Source organism: Culex pipiens, chromosome 3, assembly GCF_016801865.2.
Source record: "Culex pipiens pallens isolate TS chromosome 3, TS_CPP_V2, whole genome shotgun sequence".
Lineage (NCBI taxonomy): Eukaryota > Metazoa > Arthropoda > Insecta > Diptera > Culicidae > Culex > Culex pipiens.
The window spans coordinates 125,901,121-125,918,491 of NC_068939.1; the positions used below are offsets into that span (position 1 = coordinate 125,901,121).

General features: G+C 37.8%; 1 protein-coding gene across 3 annotated transcripts in view; it reads right to left on the bottom strand.

The window, feature by feature from the left end:
* LOC120414393 (mucin-5AC) overlaps positions 1–17,371 on the bottom strand; it is a 140,146-nt gene that overhangs the window by 19,896 nt on the left and 102,879 nt on the right. For 2 of the 3 annotated variants that reach the window (XM_039575569.2, XM_039575570.2), the window contains exon 3: positions 8,364–8,705. The exons of the other annotated variant lie outside the window; for it this stretch is intronic. In XM_039575569.2, the coding sequence (XP_039431503.1) occupies positions 8,364–8,705 (342 nt within the window). The remainder of the gene's footprint in view (positions 1–8,363; positions 8,706–17,371) is intronic. 3 annotated transcript variants of the gene reach the window in all.

Here is a 17,371-nt window from a genome sequence, read left to right on the forward strand (position 1 = left end):
CGGCTTCGATCCTTTTACATTGTTTTGCTTGAATTGTCGGTAACAGGCAAAGATGTCATACCCCTATATCGCAAAAAATGCATGAGGACAGATTTCATGCAGATTCTGATGTACTTTCATGCCGCCATGCATCACAATCATGTTACCGACGTTTGGGTGTATGGATGTGTCCCGTCCGTGTGGATCAACCAGACCGCGCACTGAACTCACAGTCCGGTGGTCGCAGGTTTGACGAGCGCCCACAAAATTCTTAGTGTAAATATGAAAAATGGGCCTTCGCTCCGTGCCGTACATTCATATATATTTTTTTAAATGGTCAACAACATGGACAAAACATTGTTACACTCAAAAAAAAAATGATTCTGAAAAGAACAAATTATAATCTAAACGAAAAAATGAGTAAATTTTTCAAAAAATTACATTTCTCAAGACTTATTAGAGTTGAGAAATCAGGAATAGTTTTTTGAATACTATTTTCAAACTTTTTTGTCGATATTTTTAACAAAATACCTACACGGAGAGTAATCAGTTCTCGAAATCGTGAATTAAGTTCATGAATTTGAGAGCCACGAAGGAATATATTCACGTTTATAGTGCAAATGCACCATACTCATGAATAAATTCCTTCGATTACGGGAATTGATTTTTTTTTTTCTCTGTGTATGGAATTCCCACACTCATTGAAACTCTTATATTTTTAAATAATAACAATTCTTTAAAAAGCATAAGGTCATAGCTGTCTCAAAAGAATTTAACGGTTCAACCCATTTATCAAACATAGCTTCTACAGTGTATGATCTAACCATAGCAGTCTAGTTTATGATCTATGGAATTAAACCACTCCTTGTCCTACCAAATCACTTCTTGGCTTACATCAAATCAAACAAGTTTACAGTCATGCTCGCCAAGAACAAATAAAAAGACCCCAATAAAAACTCCATTAACCCCTTGGGGTACCCTGAAAAAACCCGGTAATGCTCCCCCCTCAGTGACTGACCATAATCTTGGCCGGCCTTGTCAACCCCGGGGCCAAACCTTGAAGGGACCCAACAATAGACCACACCGCGTTCCGTTACGAATCCGCGTTCGATCTTAGTGGGACCCACGAATAAGGTTTCGTCAAAAACGGTGTGACGTAACCTTCGGAAACGTACCTTTTCATTACCCTGTTGCTGCTCGAAATTCATTCAATCGAGTGAAACGAACCCGCAGGGACCACCACATGTCCGCGAAATCGTGGTCACCAGAGGGCAGGGCACTGGGGGGGCAGGTCGACCACTTGCAAACACCTCGAATTATGAAAGGTGTTTGGTCCAGATTGGGCGGCCAACAAAAAAAAAAAAAGGAACGGTTTTTATGAAAGTAAAGTGTGTGGGTCCCCCAAAAACAACGAAACTATTTGGAGGTTGACGAGCGTTTATTTGCGTGCGTATGATTAAACGGTATCGTGAGCACCGAGGGGGTAAAACGGTTCCACTGGCTAATGTTTGGGTCGGGAACCTTGATCTGAGACGGTTGATCGATTTGACTAAGGGGTAGCAATTGGAAGTGTGATGTGGAGTTTTGGCCACCACATGAGATGGAATGTTGATGTCTGTACTTTGGGATCACGATTTACGTTTTTTTGCGTTTAGACAATGGTGGTAATTTTATTTCATTTTTGAGGATTTCAAGTGGTTTACTGCTAAAAGCTTGACGAAAAGTGCTTTCCGCTGTTTTAGGTTGATTATATGATTACGATTTTAACTAGTGTTGAGCTTAAAATTTGTGATATAATATTTTTATTTTTCTGTAACAAGTACATCATTATTTAATAAGAAAAATATCTTATTTAACCCTGATCAAGCTCAAAAAAGTTACATGTAACATTTTGTTAAATTCTTAGTCTAGATCAACAGTGCCCAACGTATGGTTCGCCGAGCCATTTCATCAAGCCTGCGACAGGACTTCAAAATTGTGTAACTTTATTTTTGAATTGTTTAATGCAGGGATGACCAAGGATGGCCAGCGGGCCAAACGTGGCCCACGAGGTGGTTTTACTTTGTGGCCCACTTAACTTTTTTATGCTAATCCTTTTTAATTTTGGTAATAAAAAAATAATGATTTATGTTGATTCCCATTGAAACACAAATATTTTTTCAAAAATATTTATAATTAAAACAATTTCACACGTTTTAATGTTTTCAATATGTGTGAAACAAGTAAATATCGTCGAAATTTTCATCAAACGTTTTGACATAGGCAGAAATCTGTAATGATTGCTAAAATATAACAATTTTACAGTAATTTAAAAGTCATAATGACCCTTTTATGAACTGACCTTCAAACTTACTTCGCACTTAGAAACCTTCCCTCGGGATTCGAACTCATGACAGTTAGATAACGAATCTGATCGACTACCATCTGATTCAAACAGACAAAATGTTGAAATCGGAAGAATAAGGAGGTAGCTCATATTTTACAATTTTTTTGACGACAAAAACTCCCCTCCCCCACTCTAAATCAGAAGCAAAACTATTGCTTCAAAAACCTTCACAAAATCAATTGAAATTTAAGTGCAACTAGCTGAAATCAATTAAAAATGCATTCTTCAGCGTTTAGATTCACGTTAAGCATGTTCGAGTTTATTAAAAAATAATTTGAATTGTAGTAAATTTTCGATAAATAAATGTTTTTTCTATAAATTGATTTTTTTGGCGAATCGTTTTTTTTTTTTTTTTTTGAAAATAATGATTGCAATTTAACTTGATGGGTGCTTAAAACATTTTCGATTTTTTTTAATTGATTTGTTGAAATTCTGGCTCTCAACGATTTTCTTTAGTCACACTTAATTTATAGATAAATTTAATCCGTTACATAAATTGATTAGATTACATGCAACCAGTTTTTGAATGTAAAAAAAACATTAAAATCATATTAAAAACACAAGTACATTCAGCAATTTTTTTTTTTAATAACTTAAACAATAAAATCAACAAAACCGATAGAAAACTGCCATTTTGTGTTTTCTTATGTCTACTAGGCTTAGTGATTTTTCACGCTCAAAAATTGCAATTTTCACGGGGACCTTAATTTTAGAAAATCAAATTTCACGGAAATTTCGCGGAGCGTGAAAAATATTAAAATAACTATCTCAGAAACTACTTTTCATGCTTGTTTTCAATAAACTTAAAAAATCATAACTTTATTTAAACGGGACACTAAAAAACTTATAGTAATTTATAACAAAAAACACGTATAGCCATTTATTGAGCTGCTTTTAATGTTCGTCTAATAGATCTTAACAGTTTTCCCTGATTTGCTACTATTTTATCCTTTACATTTTATTGTATTTCATATCAAAGCCAAATTCAACCAAACAATTAACTTTTTTTGCGACATTTTGCCCAGTTGAAAATATTTTTTTGAGTTTTCATCTCACTTTTCTAAAAAAATCAAAAAAATAACACAATACAATAAAATTTATTAGGTTTCGGTTAAAAATACAGAATTTATAAAAAAATGCGAAATTTTTTTCTTCGACTGATTTTTGTTAACATCTACCAAATTTACGCTGCATTCACTTCTTAGTAAATGTTTTATCAATTTCATGTTAATGTAGGTTTTGCTAACAATTTTTCAAATGGTTCATATCACACTTTTCAATTGAAAACTAATAAAATTTACTTAAAAAGTCATTAATGAATGTAATATTGTTTATGTTATTATTTTAAAGAATTGATTTGAGAAAATTTCACGAGATTTCACGGAAATCTTAAAATTTCACGAATTTCACGCTGTCCGCGAAATCGTGAAATTTCACTAACCCTACTAATGTCTAATTTTCTAATGTAAAAAAATTACAGAAATAAAAAAAATCAGCTTCTAGATCTATGCAATTTCTAGTCTCTCAAATTAAAATAACTTATTTTTTTAAATGTTCTATTTTGTAAATTTGGCCCGGCCTCCAAAAACTTTGAGCACCCCTGGTGCAATGTCACCGTCTCAAAAAATCAAATGGGGTTTTATTTCCAATTAAGCAGGCTAATAAATAAATAAATGCAATGTTTTTCGACAAACATGTATTTATAAATAATAATAAATGACAAGTATCAAGCTTTGCTCTTTTGTTAATTCCCATTTAAACCGGTTCTTGCCCAAGGTAAGCCACTTTTCTACCAAATGGACTAGAATTGGGCCGAGACCCCATTTTCGATAGTCTCTCGGGAAATCTCATTTAATTTTTGAACTGACAAACTGTTTATTCACTTGGAAAAAATAGGTAATGAATCTTACGGGGCTTTTGATCACTTTTCCTTATAAACATATAAGGCCATTGTAAGTTTTATTACAAGCATTTGTCAAAATTCAAATCGAAAAAGAATCTGATCAATTGAAAACAATCTCTAATGCACGTTTCTGTATTGCTCATTGTATTTAGCATGTTTGGGCTTGTTCGTAAATATTTTGAATTTTAATGACCGCAAAATTTTTTTTGCTTCATCATAAAATATTTTTGTTAAAACTTAGATACTTTGAAAATTAGAGATTACAACACAATTGCAGCAATTTGTTTCAACACTATGAACTTGTAACAAAGAAACTAATTTTAACTGTTCTTGGTGTAAAATTGCCCAGCAAATCCCGAGAAGAAGGTTCTAAAAAAGGACTTAAAGTATATCAACAGCACAGTTGTTTGGACCTTAAGGGGGGGGGGGTGATTAAACTCTCTTAAAATAATTTTCCAATTTTTTGAATAACTTCTTTCTTTGCACAAAATGTTCCTATTCGTTGAATAGTTTTTATGATGATTTAATATCCAGAGCAGATTCGTTCATTCGCTGCATGCTAGTTCCAATGCTCGCTGATTTTAATTAAAAAAGCACTCAAACGTCAAAATTGAGCTGTCAAACTTATGTTTACATTTCGACCCCTTTGTTCACCGTTTTTCGAGCACGTGGTTTCGTGCTATTGACAGCTGTCAGTCGTTCCATTGAGCGAATTCGGATTCGTTCATTCGAATTAGCGAATCCACTCCGCAGGGTTGTTAAAATATCAAAATATCAGCTCTCAGCAACTACAATTATCTCGCCTGAATATTCATGCCTCAAATACAACTGCTCTTCTCTCTTCATTGAAACTCTCAACGCCGAACATAGCCGAACACGATTTCGTGCTTGCCCACTCGCGATTGAAATTTTCCTTTTCTCTCTCATTCTCGCTTCCACGAACATCCTACCGCAACAGCGTTTAACCACAAAAGCCGCCACAAAACCAATTATGCAAACGCAGTTTGAAGGGGCGTCATGCGTGGTCGGCTCCTAATCGCAATCTCGCGTTCTTTCATTGCAGTTTTTTGAGAGATTGAGAGACTCAGCGGTGAGAGTGCATAGTCGAGGAAAAGGGAAGGAGTGATAAAGAGAGAATGGCATCGCTGGGAATCACGAGACACAAGAAGAGATCTCACAAGCTATAGTGACGGCCGCTATACTCTCGGATATTTTTGGTGCAGAGATAATCTATTGATAGCTTTTCTATCACTCTTTTGCAACACTGCCACTCTGTAAAAACAAAGTGAAATTAGAATAGAGCAAAAATATGTAGTTGTGGACTGGTCATTCGAGTTATTTGAATTCCATTGGTTCCAACACAATATGATTAAATCATAATGTGTCTCTTTTCTCAACATGACAAAAGCTTCTGGAATACAAATTATCTTTTTTTCCCAACCCCGCACATGCCTCTTTAATGCCAATCCATAACGTACAATTTTACAATGTTGACATTTAGCCAAGTTGGTCAATCAACTGGATCAACACGGCCATCATCGCAACCGCGTCAACACCGGGCAGCCTATAAGGTTTCACCTGGGCCTGACTTAGCGACTTGGGTCTAAGTTTATGAGAATTTTTTATTGTTTGTCAACTTCTTTCTCGCGCGTCGGTTTCGCGCTCGATTTGTAACAACCTCGACGGGCCTCTGTAGAACATGAGTCACTTCGCAGCCGGCCAGTCTGTGCGTGCGCGTACGGGTCTGTCCAAGTTTTGATCGACGACGACAGTCCGGGTTGGCGCAATCTCGGCGCAGATAGTTTTACTTTATTTGCTTTTTGAGTAATGTTTGTGTGTGTGGTAAGGCAAAACAGCTGCTGAAATGTTAAAACATCAGCACCATGCTGATGCAGCAATGACTGGCCATCGACGACGATGGTGAAGAAAACAAGAGATCTAGGAAGCCCCTGGACAAAGAATGCCAACTGGTCACCATCACCGTTGACCGCGTGGGTGGCTTTGGATTGGCGTTGATAATTGGATATTAATTTGGTCAGCTGCTGGACGTATTTGGCACACAGCCAGCCAGCGCGGGATTTGGCCAGATTTGAACAGTTGTTCTAGGTCACCAAAGAAAGGGTGATTGTGATTTGCGATTTGCTACAAATTGACCATTGAAACACCAAAAAGTGAGGGCTTAACATTGACCAATTTGTAATTGTGAAATTATATTTTAGGAACAACTCCACACGGCTTCACACGAAAAAAAAATCAATTCTCGAAATCGTGAATTAAATTCACGAATGCGAGAACTACGAAGAAATATATGCACGTTTATAATGCAAATGCACCATACTCATGAATAAATTTCTTCGTGGTTCTCACATTCGTGAACTTTAGGGCGTCCAATTTTCCCGGGTTTTGAATTTCCCGGGAAACGGGAAAAATAATTTTGAAATCCCGGGAATTCCCGGGATCCCGGGAAATTTTTTAAGCAGTCATAAAATGTATGTTTTCATAATATTTGATATGTTTTCTAGCTCAATAATAATAATTGGTGACAATCTACCCTTCAATCTAAACAAGGACGACAGTTTTTAAATAACTTAAAAGAAATAAAAATTGTTTTTTTTATTTAAAAAATAGTTCAAATTTAAATTTTCAATGTAATTCAAATGAAATAAGCGTTTTATAAATAAATTTCTTCTATATATTTTAATATATGCCATAACTAGAAAAGCTAGACAAATTTCTTTGAAAATATCTACAAAAACGGGAAAAAAATAAAAATAAAATAAATTCCTATAAGCTATTGTCCTTCATATTTAAAAAAAACAGTCAATGCAAAATTTTAGATAACTGTTGAATGTTTTATTTTATATAAAACATATTTTAATAATTCTCTTTAAGTTACTACCGTCAACTAGGGAAAATCAGGAATACAGGCTGAAAAGGTACAGGAGATTTCAGAGCAATACATTTGGAAATCGGTGTACTAAATTTTTTTTCTGTTCCTGTTTTAACCAATGTTATTCAAAACACGATGCATTTTTTTTCTTAAATAGCTGTCTTATTTCGTTACTTGCCCCAAAATTCGGAGTTTAATGAAAAATAATTTAAGATGATAATTTTCAATTATAATATCATAAATATAAATATGATAAATAGTCTTCAAAAATACGAAAAATTAAATAGAAAATATTTATTGCGCCAGGCATTTTGCGGATCTATGACTAAATTATAATCAATTTTCTCTTATCAGTCAAATTAAAGCTGATGCCGAATACAAATTTTAATGCTTTAAAGTTCGTATCGATTACTATGTATTTAACTGTTCATCTAATTCTACAACAAAATTTGAATTTTCAGACCAAAATTTGATTTTTTTTTCAATTTCGGGAATTCCCGGGACAAATTATGAAAATTCCCGGGATTCGGGAATTCCCGGTTTTGGAAAAATCCCGGGATTTTTGTCCCGGGAATTCCCGGGATGGACGCACTAGTGAACTTAATTCACGATTACGAGAATTGTTTTTTTTTTCTGTGCAATGTTAAACTCAAAAAAATAACGCAACTAACTAACATTATCAAAACAAATGTGTTCATTCGTTAATGGAAACACCTTAGAAACTGAGCTGTGGTGGCCACGGCAGCTAAGTCATTGAGTTAGCCTGTCAAAGAGCCCTGGTTCGATTCTCGTAAACATCACTATTTATGTACCAATTTGCAGTGATTCGCATGCTCACATGATGATTTTCAACAAAAAAAATTCAATGTTTCAGGTCCATATGGTTTTCTTGTATTGGGTTTTGTAACGACTCATTCGTTATTAGTATCATCGACATAATTGAACAGAGCCTATTAAATTATAAAACAAGTTATTTAAAATACGAACATTTCAAAAAAATACTCAAATGTCAAATCACTCAATTTTAAAACTACTGTTATTTCACACATCTACAGGCAAACACACGCACATTCTCTAGCAGCAAAACAAGCTGGCACAAATTCTACTCGCATACAAACACTCAAATTCTATGAAATACTGTAAAATTCAAATAATCTATTTTTTATCATCTACAAATCAAATCAAAAACAATCTTCAACACTCACCTGCAACGCATCAGAGTCAGTCAAACTGGTCCCGATGGCACCACTGCTGAACGGACTCTTCCGCTGCGTCTGCCGGTAGCTGTGACTGCTGCCGCTGCTGCTGATCCCGGACCCGGAACTAATCGGACTGCCAAGCCCGCTCGAACTTCCGCTAGTTCCGCTGCCAACGACGCCACCGGCAAAGTTCCGCGACGGAATGCTGGGCGGGCTCAGCCCGTTGCTGAAGAAATCGGACGTCCGGAGCGACGATCCTCGCGAGTACTGGAATCCCGAGTTCTGGGGCTGGGGGGTCACCGAGAACGGACGTGGTGATATTTCGAAAATATCCGGACTTCTTGGTGTCTGCCAGTCCGACCGCGGGGTTAGTAGGGGGAGAAAACAAAACAAAAAAACACCCAAAAACTCTTTAAACCAAAAAAACACACACACGCGCAAACAAGCTAAGCTGTCACAATTCAAGTTGCACACGCGTTGCGACAACCTGAATTGCAACATGTTTGCTACAAAGTAACTAATTAGATGATGTTGATGTGGCGATTTGAAAGCGATTTTTGTCTAAACACACACACTTAGGACTAACAAACCCGATTGATGGGGCATGACTAAAACGGCATTTTGGAATAAATCAGGCACAATGACGAACGTGCAGTTTGGAGTTTTGAAGCTTTGAAGTTTCACCTGTGAGCGGATTCATTAGTATGCGGCGGCGTTGCATACCGGTCTCAGGGTGTACGCTATCGTCACGTTGGTTGTCGTAAGGTAAGCTGGGCAGTTTGAAATTGTGACGAAAGAGTGCCCCTTTCCTAGCATTGACTTGTTTGTTGTGAGGAATGTGACGAGCTTAATTTTTTTGAGTGGATATAGGAATGTGTTTTTAAAGATCGTTTTAAGTGATTAAATGTAGATTATATGATCATTTCATATAAATTTGACAATATTAATAAATAATTACCAGTTTTTTAAGCCTAATCATTAGATGATAACTCTAATAATAACTCTAATGTTTTTTATCCGATATGTGACAATTAAAATCATTTTTAAAAGCCTGAACAATTTCCAATTTGGTTAAAACTGCAACAATGATTGTTTTACAATGTATTTTAAATAGTTTCCAATAGATTGTACATACAAGGGGTTTTTCACTGAAAATTTATAATATGGAAAAAATAGGAATTGATAGGACTAATTTACCTTTTTTCGCGAAAGGTTGAATTTCCAAAAGGCACCATCCATAAACCACGTGAACATATTTTTGAAATCTAATCTAAGTGTGACCAAAAAAGCATCCAATAAACCATAGAGAAAGATTGGAAGATATAATGCCAAGGTATTAATTTTTGAATAGAAAACATATGTTTTCAAAATTGTTAAAAATAAATAAATAAATAAATAAATTTAAAAAAAAACATGTATCAAACACAAACGAAATTTGCACTCGGATAGTACTTATTTTTTCGATAACGTTTTCAAGTTAAAGCGAATTGAAAGGGTTTTCATGTCAAAATAAGTTCTTTTTTATTTTGAAATAATATTTTTTTTTGAATTAAATATACTTTATTGAATCTTTCTTATAATAATTACATTTGGTTTACATAATAAGTGGTCAGCTGTGGCTCTTCAGCTTTAGTTTGCTTTTCGTGATTTAAACACTGTTCATATTCATAACTTTAAAAGTATATGATTTATCATTTTTGTAACACTAGGTACAATGAAGAAAAAAAAAATTAAGAAAACATAACCTAACCTAAAACTAACTTAATCTTACCATAAACTAAACCAATCCTTGAATCAAGGGGTATTCAGATATAGCACATTTTTCCCTGAATTTCAAACATTTTTCTTGAATCTTCTGATCCAACATTTTTACTTCTGCTAATTCATGAACCTCACTTGATCTAGTCCAGCCAGGAACATTCAAAACCATTTTGAGTACCTTGTTTTGGACACGCTGGAGCTTCAATTTATGAGTTCTAGCGCAACACTCCCAAACAGGTACTGCATACTCAATAACGGGGTAAATTATTTGTTTGTAAACTGCTAGCTTATTTTTCAAAGATAACTTTGATTTTCTGTTAATTAAAGGATACAAACACCTGATGAGAATGCTGCACTTGTTCAATATTTTATCTACATGCTGTCGAAACAATAGTTTCGAGTCAAGTATGAGGCCTAAATATACAACTTCCTTTGACCAGGGTATTGAAACATCATTCATTTTAATCAAAACATCATCCTTTGGGACAAATCGGGCCGATTTGGAAAGTGGAAAAATGATGGTTTGAGTTTTGGCTGCATTTATGCGAATTTTCCAGTCGCCAAAGTATTCGGAAAGAGCGTCAAGACCCTTCTGAAGACGGCCGACTAAATATCTGGTTATTTTACCCTTATAAATAACGGCAGTGTCATCAGCAAAAAGTGACAACACACCATTACCAGGAAGAGTAGGCAAATCAGATGTAAAAATATTGTACAGAAGTGGGCCAAGAATACTTCCTTGGGGTACCCCAGCATCAATGTTGAATAATCCAGAAGCAATCCCATTCAGAAAAACCCTGAACGATCTCTCCGAAAGATAGTGCTGGATAATTTTGATAAGATACATTGGAAAACCGTATAAATACAGTTTATGTATCAAACCATCATGCCAAACATTGTCAAAAGCCTTCTCAACATCCAACAAAGCCATAGCAGTTGATTTAGACTCAAGCTTATTCTGCTTGATGATTTTGGTTACTCTTGTAAGCTGATGAGCAGTATTATGTCCCTTTCGGAAGCCAAACTGCTCGTTCAAAATTATATTATTATCGTTGGTAAAATCCAAAAGCCTTGAATAGATGACCTTCTCAAAGAGTTTGGACAGACTACTCAAAAGACTAATGGGACGATAACTTGTTGGCGATGTTGGATCTTTTTGAGGCTTCAAAATTGGTATGACTTTGCCCAGCTTCCAATTGGTGGGGAAGTAAGCAAGTTGCAAACATTTATTGAAAATATTGGCTAGATGTTGAAAGAACTGATCACTCTGTTTTTTCAACACAAGATTAAAAATGTTATCAAAGCCAGGAGCTTTCATATTTTTCATTTGTTTAACTGCAACTTTTACTTCCTCACCAGAAACATGGGAATCTGCAGGAAATTCAAAGGTAGAGTCATTGATTGTTGAAATACTATTGGCAACTGATGTTTCTTTACGGCTGGTCATGGAAGCGCCAAGATTATGTGAACTAACAAAATGAAGCCCAAGTGCATTTGCCTTTTCCTCGGATGTAATCAAACTAGAATCCTCAACAATAAGAGGAGGAATAGGCTTTGGTTTGTTTTTAAGAACTTTTGAAAGTTTCCAAAATGGTTTTGAATAATTCCCAAGCTGGCTTACATGTTTTGAAAATTCTTGATTTTTAATATTGTCAAGTCGGTCTTGTATGATTTTGTTCAAATTGTTAACTGAAATCTTTTTGTCATAGTCCCCAGTCCGTTGATATTGTCTCCTATAAACATTCCTAAGTCTAATCAAGTGTTTAGTATCTACGTCAATATCAGTTACCTTAAAATTAACAGGAACCTCCCGAACGTTGGCAGCCACTGCTTGGTTGATAGCCTGCTGGATCACCTCCAGCGAACGATCAATATCAGCAGAAGTTTCCGGGTGTTGATCATAGTTGATGTTGCTGTCGACCACTTGCTGAAACTGCTGCCAGTCAACGTTGTGGTAATCTTTCCGGGTTGGTTGCCGCTGCGGAGTAACGGAAGCTCCAACCTCCACAACCACCGGATAGTGATCAGAACTCAACTCTTCAAACACCTCAGGATGAGCCACGTTCTCAGCCATATTGGTAATGAAGAAATCGATGATTGAGTGATTCCCAGACCGAGCCACCCTCGTTGGACGATCCGGACTCACAACGTTGTAGTATCCGTTTTGCAGATCGTTGTGCAGAATCACTCCGTTCCGATTCCTCCTGCTGTTGCCCCAAACTTCATGCTTCGCGTTGAGGTCACCAGCGATGATGTACTTTGCGCTCCGCCGTGTCAGCTTCTGGATATCGCCCTTCAGTTTTGCTGCTGAACCATCTCTGGAATTCACCTGACGTGGGCAGTATGCAGCAATGAAGAGTACTGGGCCAACCTAAGTGGGAATTTCCACTCCAACGGCCTCGATGATGTCCAGCTTAAAGTGTGGCAGCCGGCGTGGCTTGAGATCACGATGAACAGCGACAAGCACACCTCCTCCTCCAGAGGTGGTCCTGTCGAGCTGCGTCGCGATCTTGTAGTTTTGCAGATAAACTTTTTCACCGGGCTTCAGATGAGTTTCCGTGATGGCAGCTACGTCGATCTCCTTCTCGCGAAGAAAATCCACCAGCTCTAAATTCTTCCTCCTAATGGAGCAAGCGTTCCAATTCAGCAGCTTGAGGGACCTACGATCCATACTGGATGACGAACGAGGTCAGCACTTCAATCTGCTGGGTCTTGGTTTTGCATCCACGCAGTGCAGCGGACATCTGTTTGAAAATATTGAGGAGTTCGGTTGAGGTGTAAAGATCATTACCATTTTCCTCAACTGCTGGTTCTTGGGTTGGTCTTGGCTCCTGGCTGAAGCCCGGTGGTGGCGGTCTCGGCTCCTGGCTGGAACCCGACCGTGGATGATTCATCTCAGCTCTCTTCCTGGGATCCAACGGTAACGGTGCCAAGTTCGGGACCTGGCGTCGCGGTTGAAGAGGTGGAAAAATTTGCTCCACCAGGGCTGGAGGAGTTCTACGACGCTGAGGCTGATTCTTCGTCGATGCTTGCTGCCGAATTTTCACGAACTCAGCTCTCTTGGGGCACTTTCGGTCGGTTGACGAATGCTCACCGTTGCAGTTGAGGCACTTCACCAGCGAATCTTGGATGCACTGGGACGTGATGTGCGCATCAGTACCACATTTGGCGCAACGACGCTTCAGGTGGCAGTTCTTACCTCCGTGCCCGAAGCCCAGGCAGTTGAAGCATTGTGTGACGTCACGATGCACTGGACGGTATCGCTCCCACGACACGATAATGTTGAAAACCGCTTGGATTGCCTTCAGCTCAGGAAGCGTCGTCGATCCCTTAGCCAAATGCAGCAGGTAGAGCTGGTCACGGTACTTGATGTCTTTGTTGCGTCGGCTCATTTTGTGCACGGCCAACACATCCAGTTTCAAAACTTTTAGCTCGGCAGCTAATTCCTCCACTGGCATGTCGTACAGACCTCTGACGACGATTTTGTACGGCTTATCCATGGCGACATCATGGGTAAAGTACTCCGCCTCGTTTTCGGTCAAGTAATCCTTGACCAGTTGATAGTGCTGCCTGGATTGCACCAGCACCTTAAATCCGTCCTGACACAGACGAATGTTGCCTAGGACTTTCCCAGACTTGATGAGTTCAACAAGCCCCGCACGAAAGTCGATCGTTGCTGCTGATTGCCTCACATAAAAAGGAGGCAGTTTCACCTTTCGCTGTTTCACTTCATTCTCCTTTGCTTCCGCTACCTGGTCCTCGTCAGGCAGTCCAACGAACTTGTTGTTCTTCAAAAGCTGCTCCTCGTGCGATGAAGAGTTCTCCTCCTCCTCATCCATCGGTACAGTACCGTCGCTCTTTTTCGTCTTTTTGCTGTTCGATGTCACTTCCAAAAGCACCTTCCTTTTGGAAACTCCCGGTTTTTGGCCATCAGTTGAGGCCTCAACCTTCCTTTTGGAAATTCCCACTTTTTTGCCTGCTTGAGCCGCAGGTAGGGCAATATTGCCGGCGTTTTGCGCCGGGACGCGACGAGTCATGTTGATTCAGACAACCTTCACCAACGAATGCTCGGATAACTGAAATAATATTTATGTTTGTCTATCTCTAATATCTGATAAAAACTCTGCAATTTCCATTTTGGACCATGAAAACCGGATAGTTGTTGAGAAAAAGCATAAGAAAGAATTAAAATTAAGCAAAATGTGTATTTTTGTGAATTTAACATTTTTGAAATGCTTTCCTCGATTTTTTTTTAAATATTTTTATTTAGACCAAACTGAGCAATCTTGAAATAAAAAACACGTAAAAAAATATTGTTGAGTGTTTTTACAGGTCTTATTCTCTTTTTTATTTCATATGTTTATATGACGTTTTTAAAAAAACACTGGATTTTTTCTCATGCCATATTTTTAAATTCAAAAAAAAAATTGTCGAGAATTTTCTCTATAATTTTTTTTCGGAATAAGACTTATTTTAACCTGAAATAAAATCTTAAATGGTAAATTTGAAAACGGGGAAATTTATCTCTATGACTCTGCAACAACAAATTTTGTTAGACTCTTTAAAAAAATTGACCAATTCTTAGGCCGTTGCAGATATTTTTTGGAGTTTATGTCCCTCGGCTCTGACCAAAGTCGAGGAGGGAGGAGGGAAAAGGGGGGGGGGGGGGCAAAAAATAAACTACAATATAAAAATTGAAATAACAAGCCTAGGTTGAAAAACTTTGAAAAATATTTGCAATGGCCAAATTTTTTTAATATTTGATTTTCCCCCTAAATTTCCCTAACACAATTTCTTAACAAGGGTTCGTTTGCACCAAAAAGACTCATTCACTCGCGATCACAAATCGAACGCGACGCAAAACTGCTCTGACCGTTTCCTACCGTTTGTCAATTCCACACCGATCGCTACTGAATACTCTCTCTTTGTTCTCGCTCTCACACCATGCGGGTAGTACAACGAATAGTTCAGAGAGACCGATTGCGTTATGGCGCTCAAAGCTGAGTCGAAATAGTTTGCGATCGGCATTGTTTTGATAATTTATTAAACTGTCTTAAATCGATGTCATATATATATTTTTTGCAATTTTGTTGATAACATAACATCAAAGACACATTTGAAAGCAATTTCCACCTCGCCAAACACAGATTTACGGGAAACTGTGGTAGTGATTGTCAAAAGAGCGCCGAGCTGGTATTTTGTTAGATTCTCTCCTCTCTGAACATATTCGCTTGTGGCTCGGGTCGACGGACGGAGCAGAAAAAGAAATTCACGAAGTATTTGTGTCGCTGGGTGAAGCGATTTACCAAGCCGCTGGCAGCTAGCGTGTGTCGTGTTCGCTCGCGAATGATTGCGTGATCCAGTCGGCAATGATTCGCTCGGCAATGAGTGAGTGATTTCTGATCATTGAACCAAAAATCCTTGTTTCAGGAGTTAGCTGGCAATAAGTCTTATCGCTACAAAAACAAAGCCGGTTCAAAATACTCATTAGATACTGACAAACATAGAAAATTAATTTAGAGCATAAATCAAAAAATGTCGGAGGTTGTGATGGTTGTTTCACAGTTTGTTTCAATTTTAAAAGCTTTTAATTGATTTTGATAGCAAAAATTGGAAAAACTGATGAAATTGAGAATCAAGCTTGCAAAAATAACTAAAACTCAAACAGTACTAGAAAATGTATAAGCATAACAATAAAAATAGAGTTATTCTTAGAACAAATCTTGGCCATTTGAGCCGGAAATAAAATTATTTCGAAAAAATATTTTATGATAATTTAAAAATAATACAGTAACTGCGTGGATAAAACTGGTTTTAAATTATCAATTTAAAAAAGTACATGTGAATGAAACAATTATTGTGGAGCGAAACACATAGAATAACACACAATTGAGGCTAGCTATGCGCAGAAATTCTTCCAAATATATTTTTTACTGCTTTAGAGTATCATACCGGATGATAGCCATAAACTTTGAAAGATTTCAGCTCCAATCAACTTTATGACATTATTGTTAGAACTCTGATCCAGTCACTTAATCGTTGTACCAATTTTCATATAAAGCAATTAAAAATCTGTACCTAATAAAATTCTACCTTTCAAATAAATCCCACTTGGTCGATCGAAACTGGGAAGAAAAAGGATCGTGTACACACACGCGCGAATCGACTCTGCTCAAGCATTCAATTTCGTAATCTAGATCACATTCCTGCATTATTAGTAAGCCCAACCAGCGCTTAGTTGGAGCTACTAGTGCCGCCAAACCTGTCTGGCTTAGGCCTAGCGCCCAGTTCCTAAGTCTGCAGTACACAGGAAAGCTAAAATAGCGGAGAGAATGTTTGCCAAACTGCCTTGTATGTGCGGGTTAAGGGTAGAGAGTCAATTGTTGAACAACTCGTTGAATCTAATAATTGGTTCAACAAACGTCAATTCGACCCTTCCTAAGTGAATGTGCTGAAGCAGCGGCCGTGCCGCTGAAACTGGATCGTTCGCGGAGACTTGAATGCAGCTCAAAAGAAGGAGGGGTCTGTTGGCATTTGGGTGGTTGAAGTCTTGTACGGAAATTGTACGGCTGTAAATTAATCGAAATAATAGTGAACCACGCGGCGCACGCCCGCAACTCTGGCTGGCACCTTTGCCGAGAAGTGGTTCTTTGTAGATTCCACAAAGTGCCCCGGCTCAGGTGTCATTGAGACCGGCAGAAGAAGGGGTGTTATTCTTGTAACATATGTGCGCAGATCCCAGCGGATGATGATGGTTCTTGCATCGTTCAAGATCGTGATATTTCAATCAGTCTCTTAAAAGAATGTTCGATTGCCGGACGACGACGACGAGGAGCTACACCCCATTTTATAGCCATGTCGGAGTGGAGATAAACCGGCCTGGATTGACTCGAGTTGCGCTGACGATCAGGACACGTTGATTGACATATGAGAACTGGATGTTCTGACGGTTGAGCAATTTGCGTTGATGGGCGGATTGGTTCGTTAGAGCATTCAGTTGTCCATAGCTCACAATTTTATTCTTGGTAGACTAGTTCAATTGAATTGAACTTATCAAGGCTAGTCAACTCAAAACATCTTGGATTAATTAGAAAAAAAAATCTTCAGAAAACATAGGTAACAATCATTGCTTCCAAGCAAATTAATATGTCAAAATCCCACTCCAATCTTCTTCCTTAAAACAACTTTTCCATCGCACCAGATACAGTTCAATAAATTCATCTCGAAAGAACAAACATCTCGCACGAGTTCCA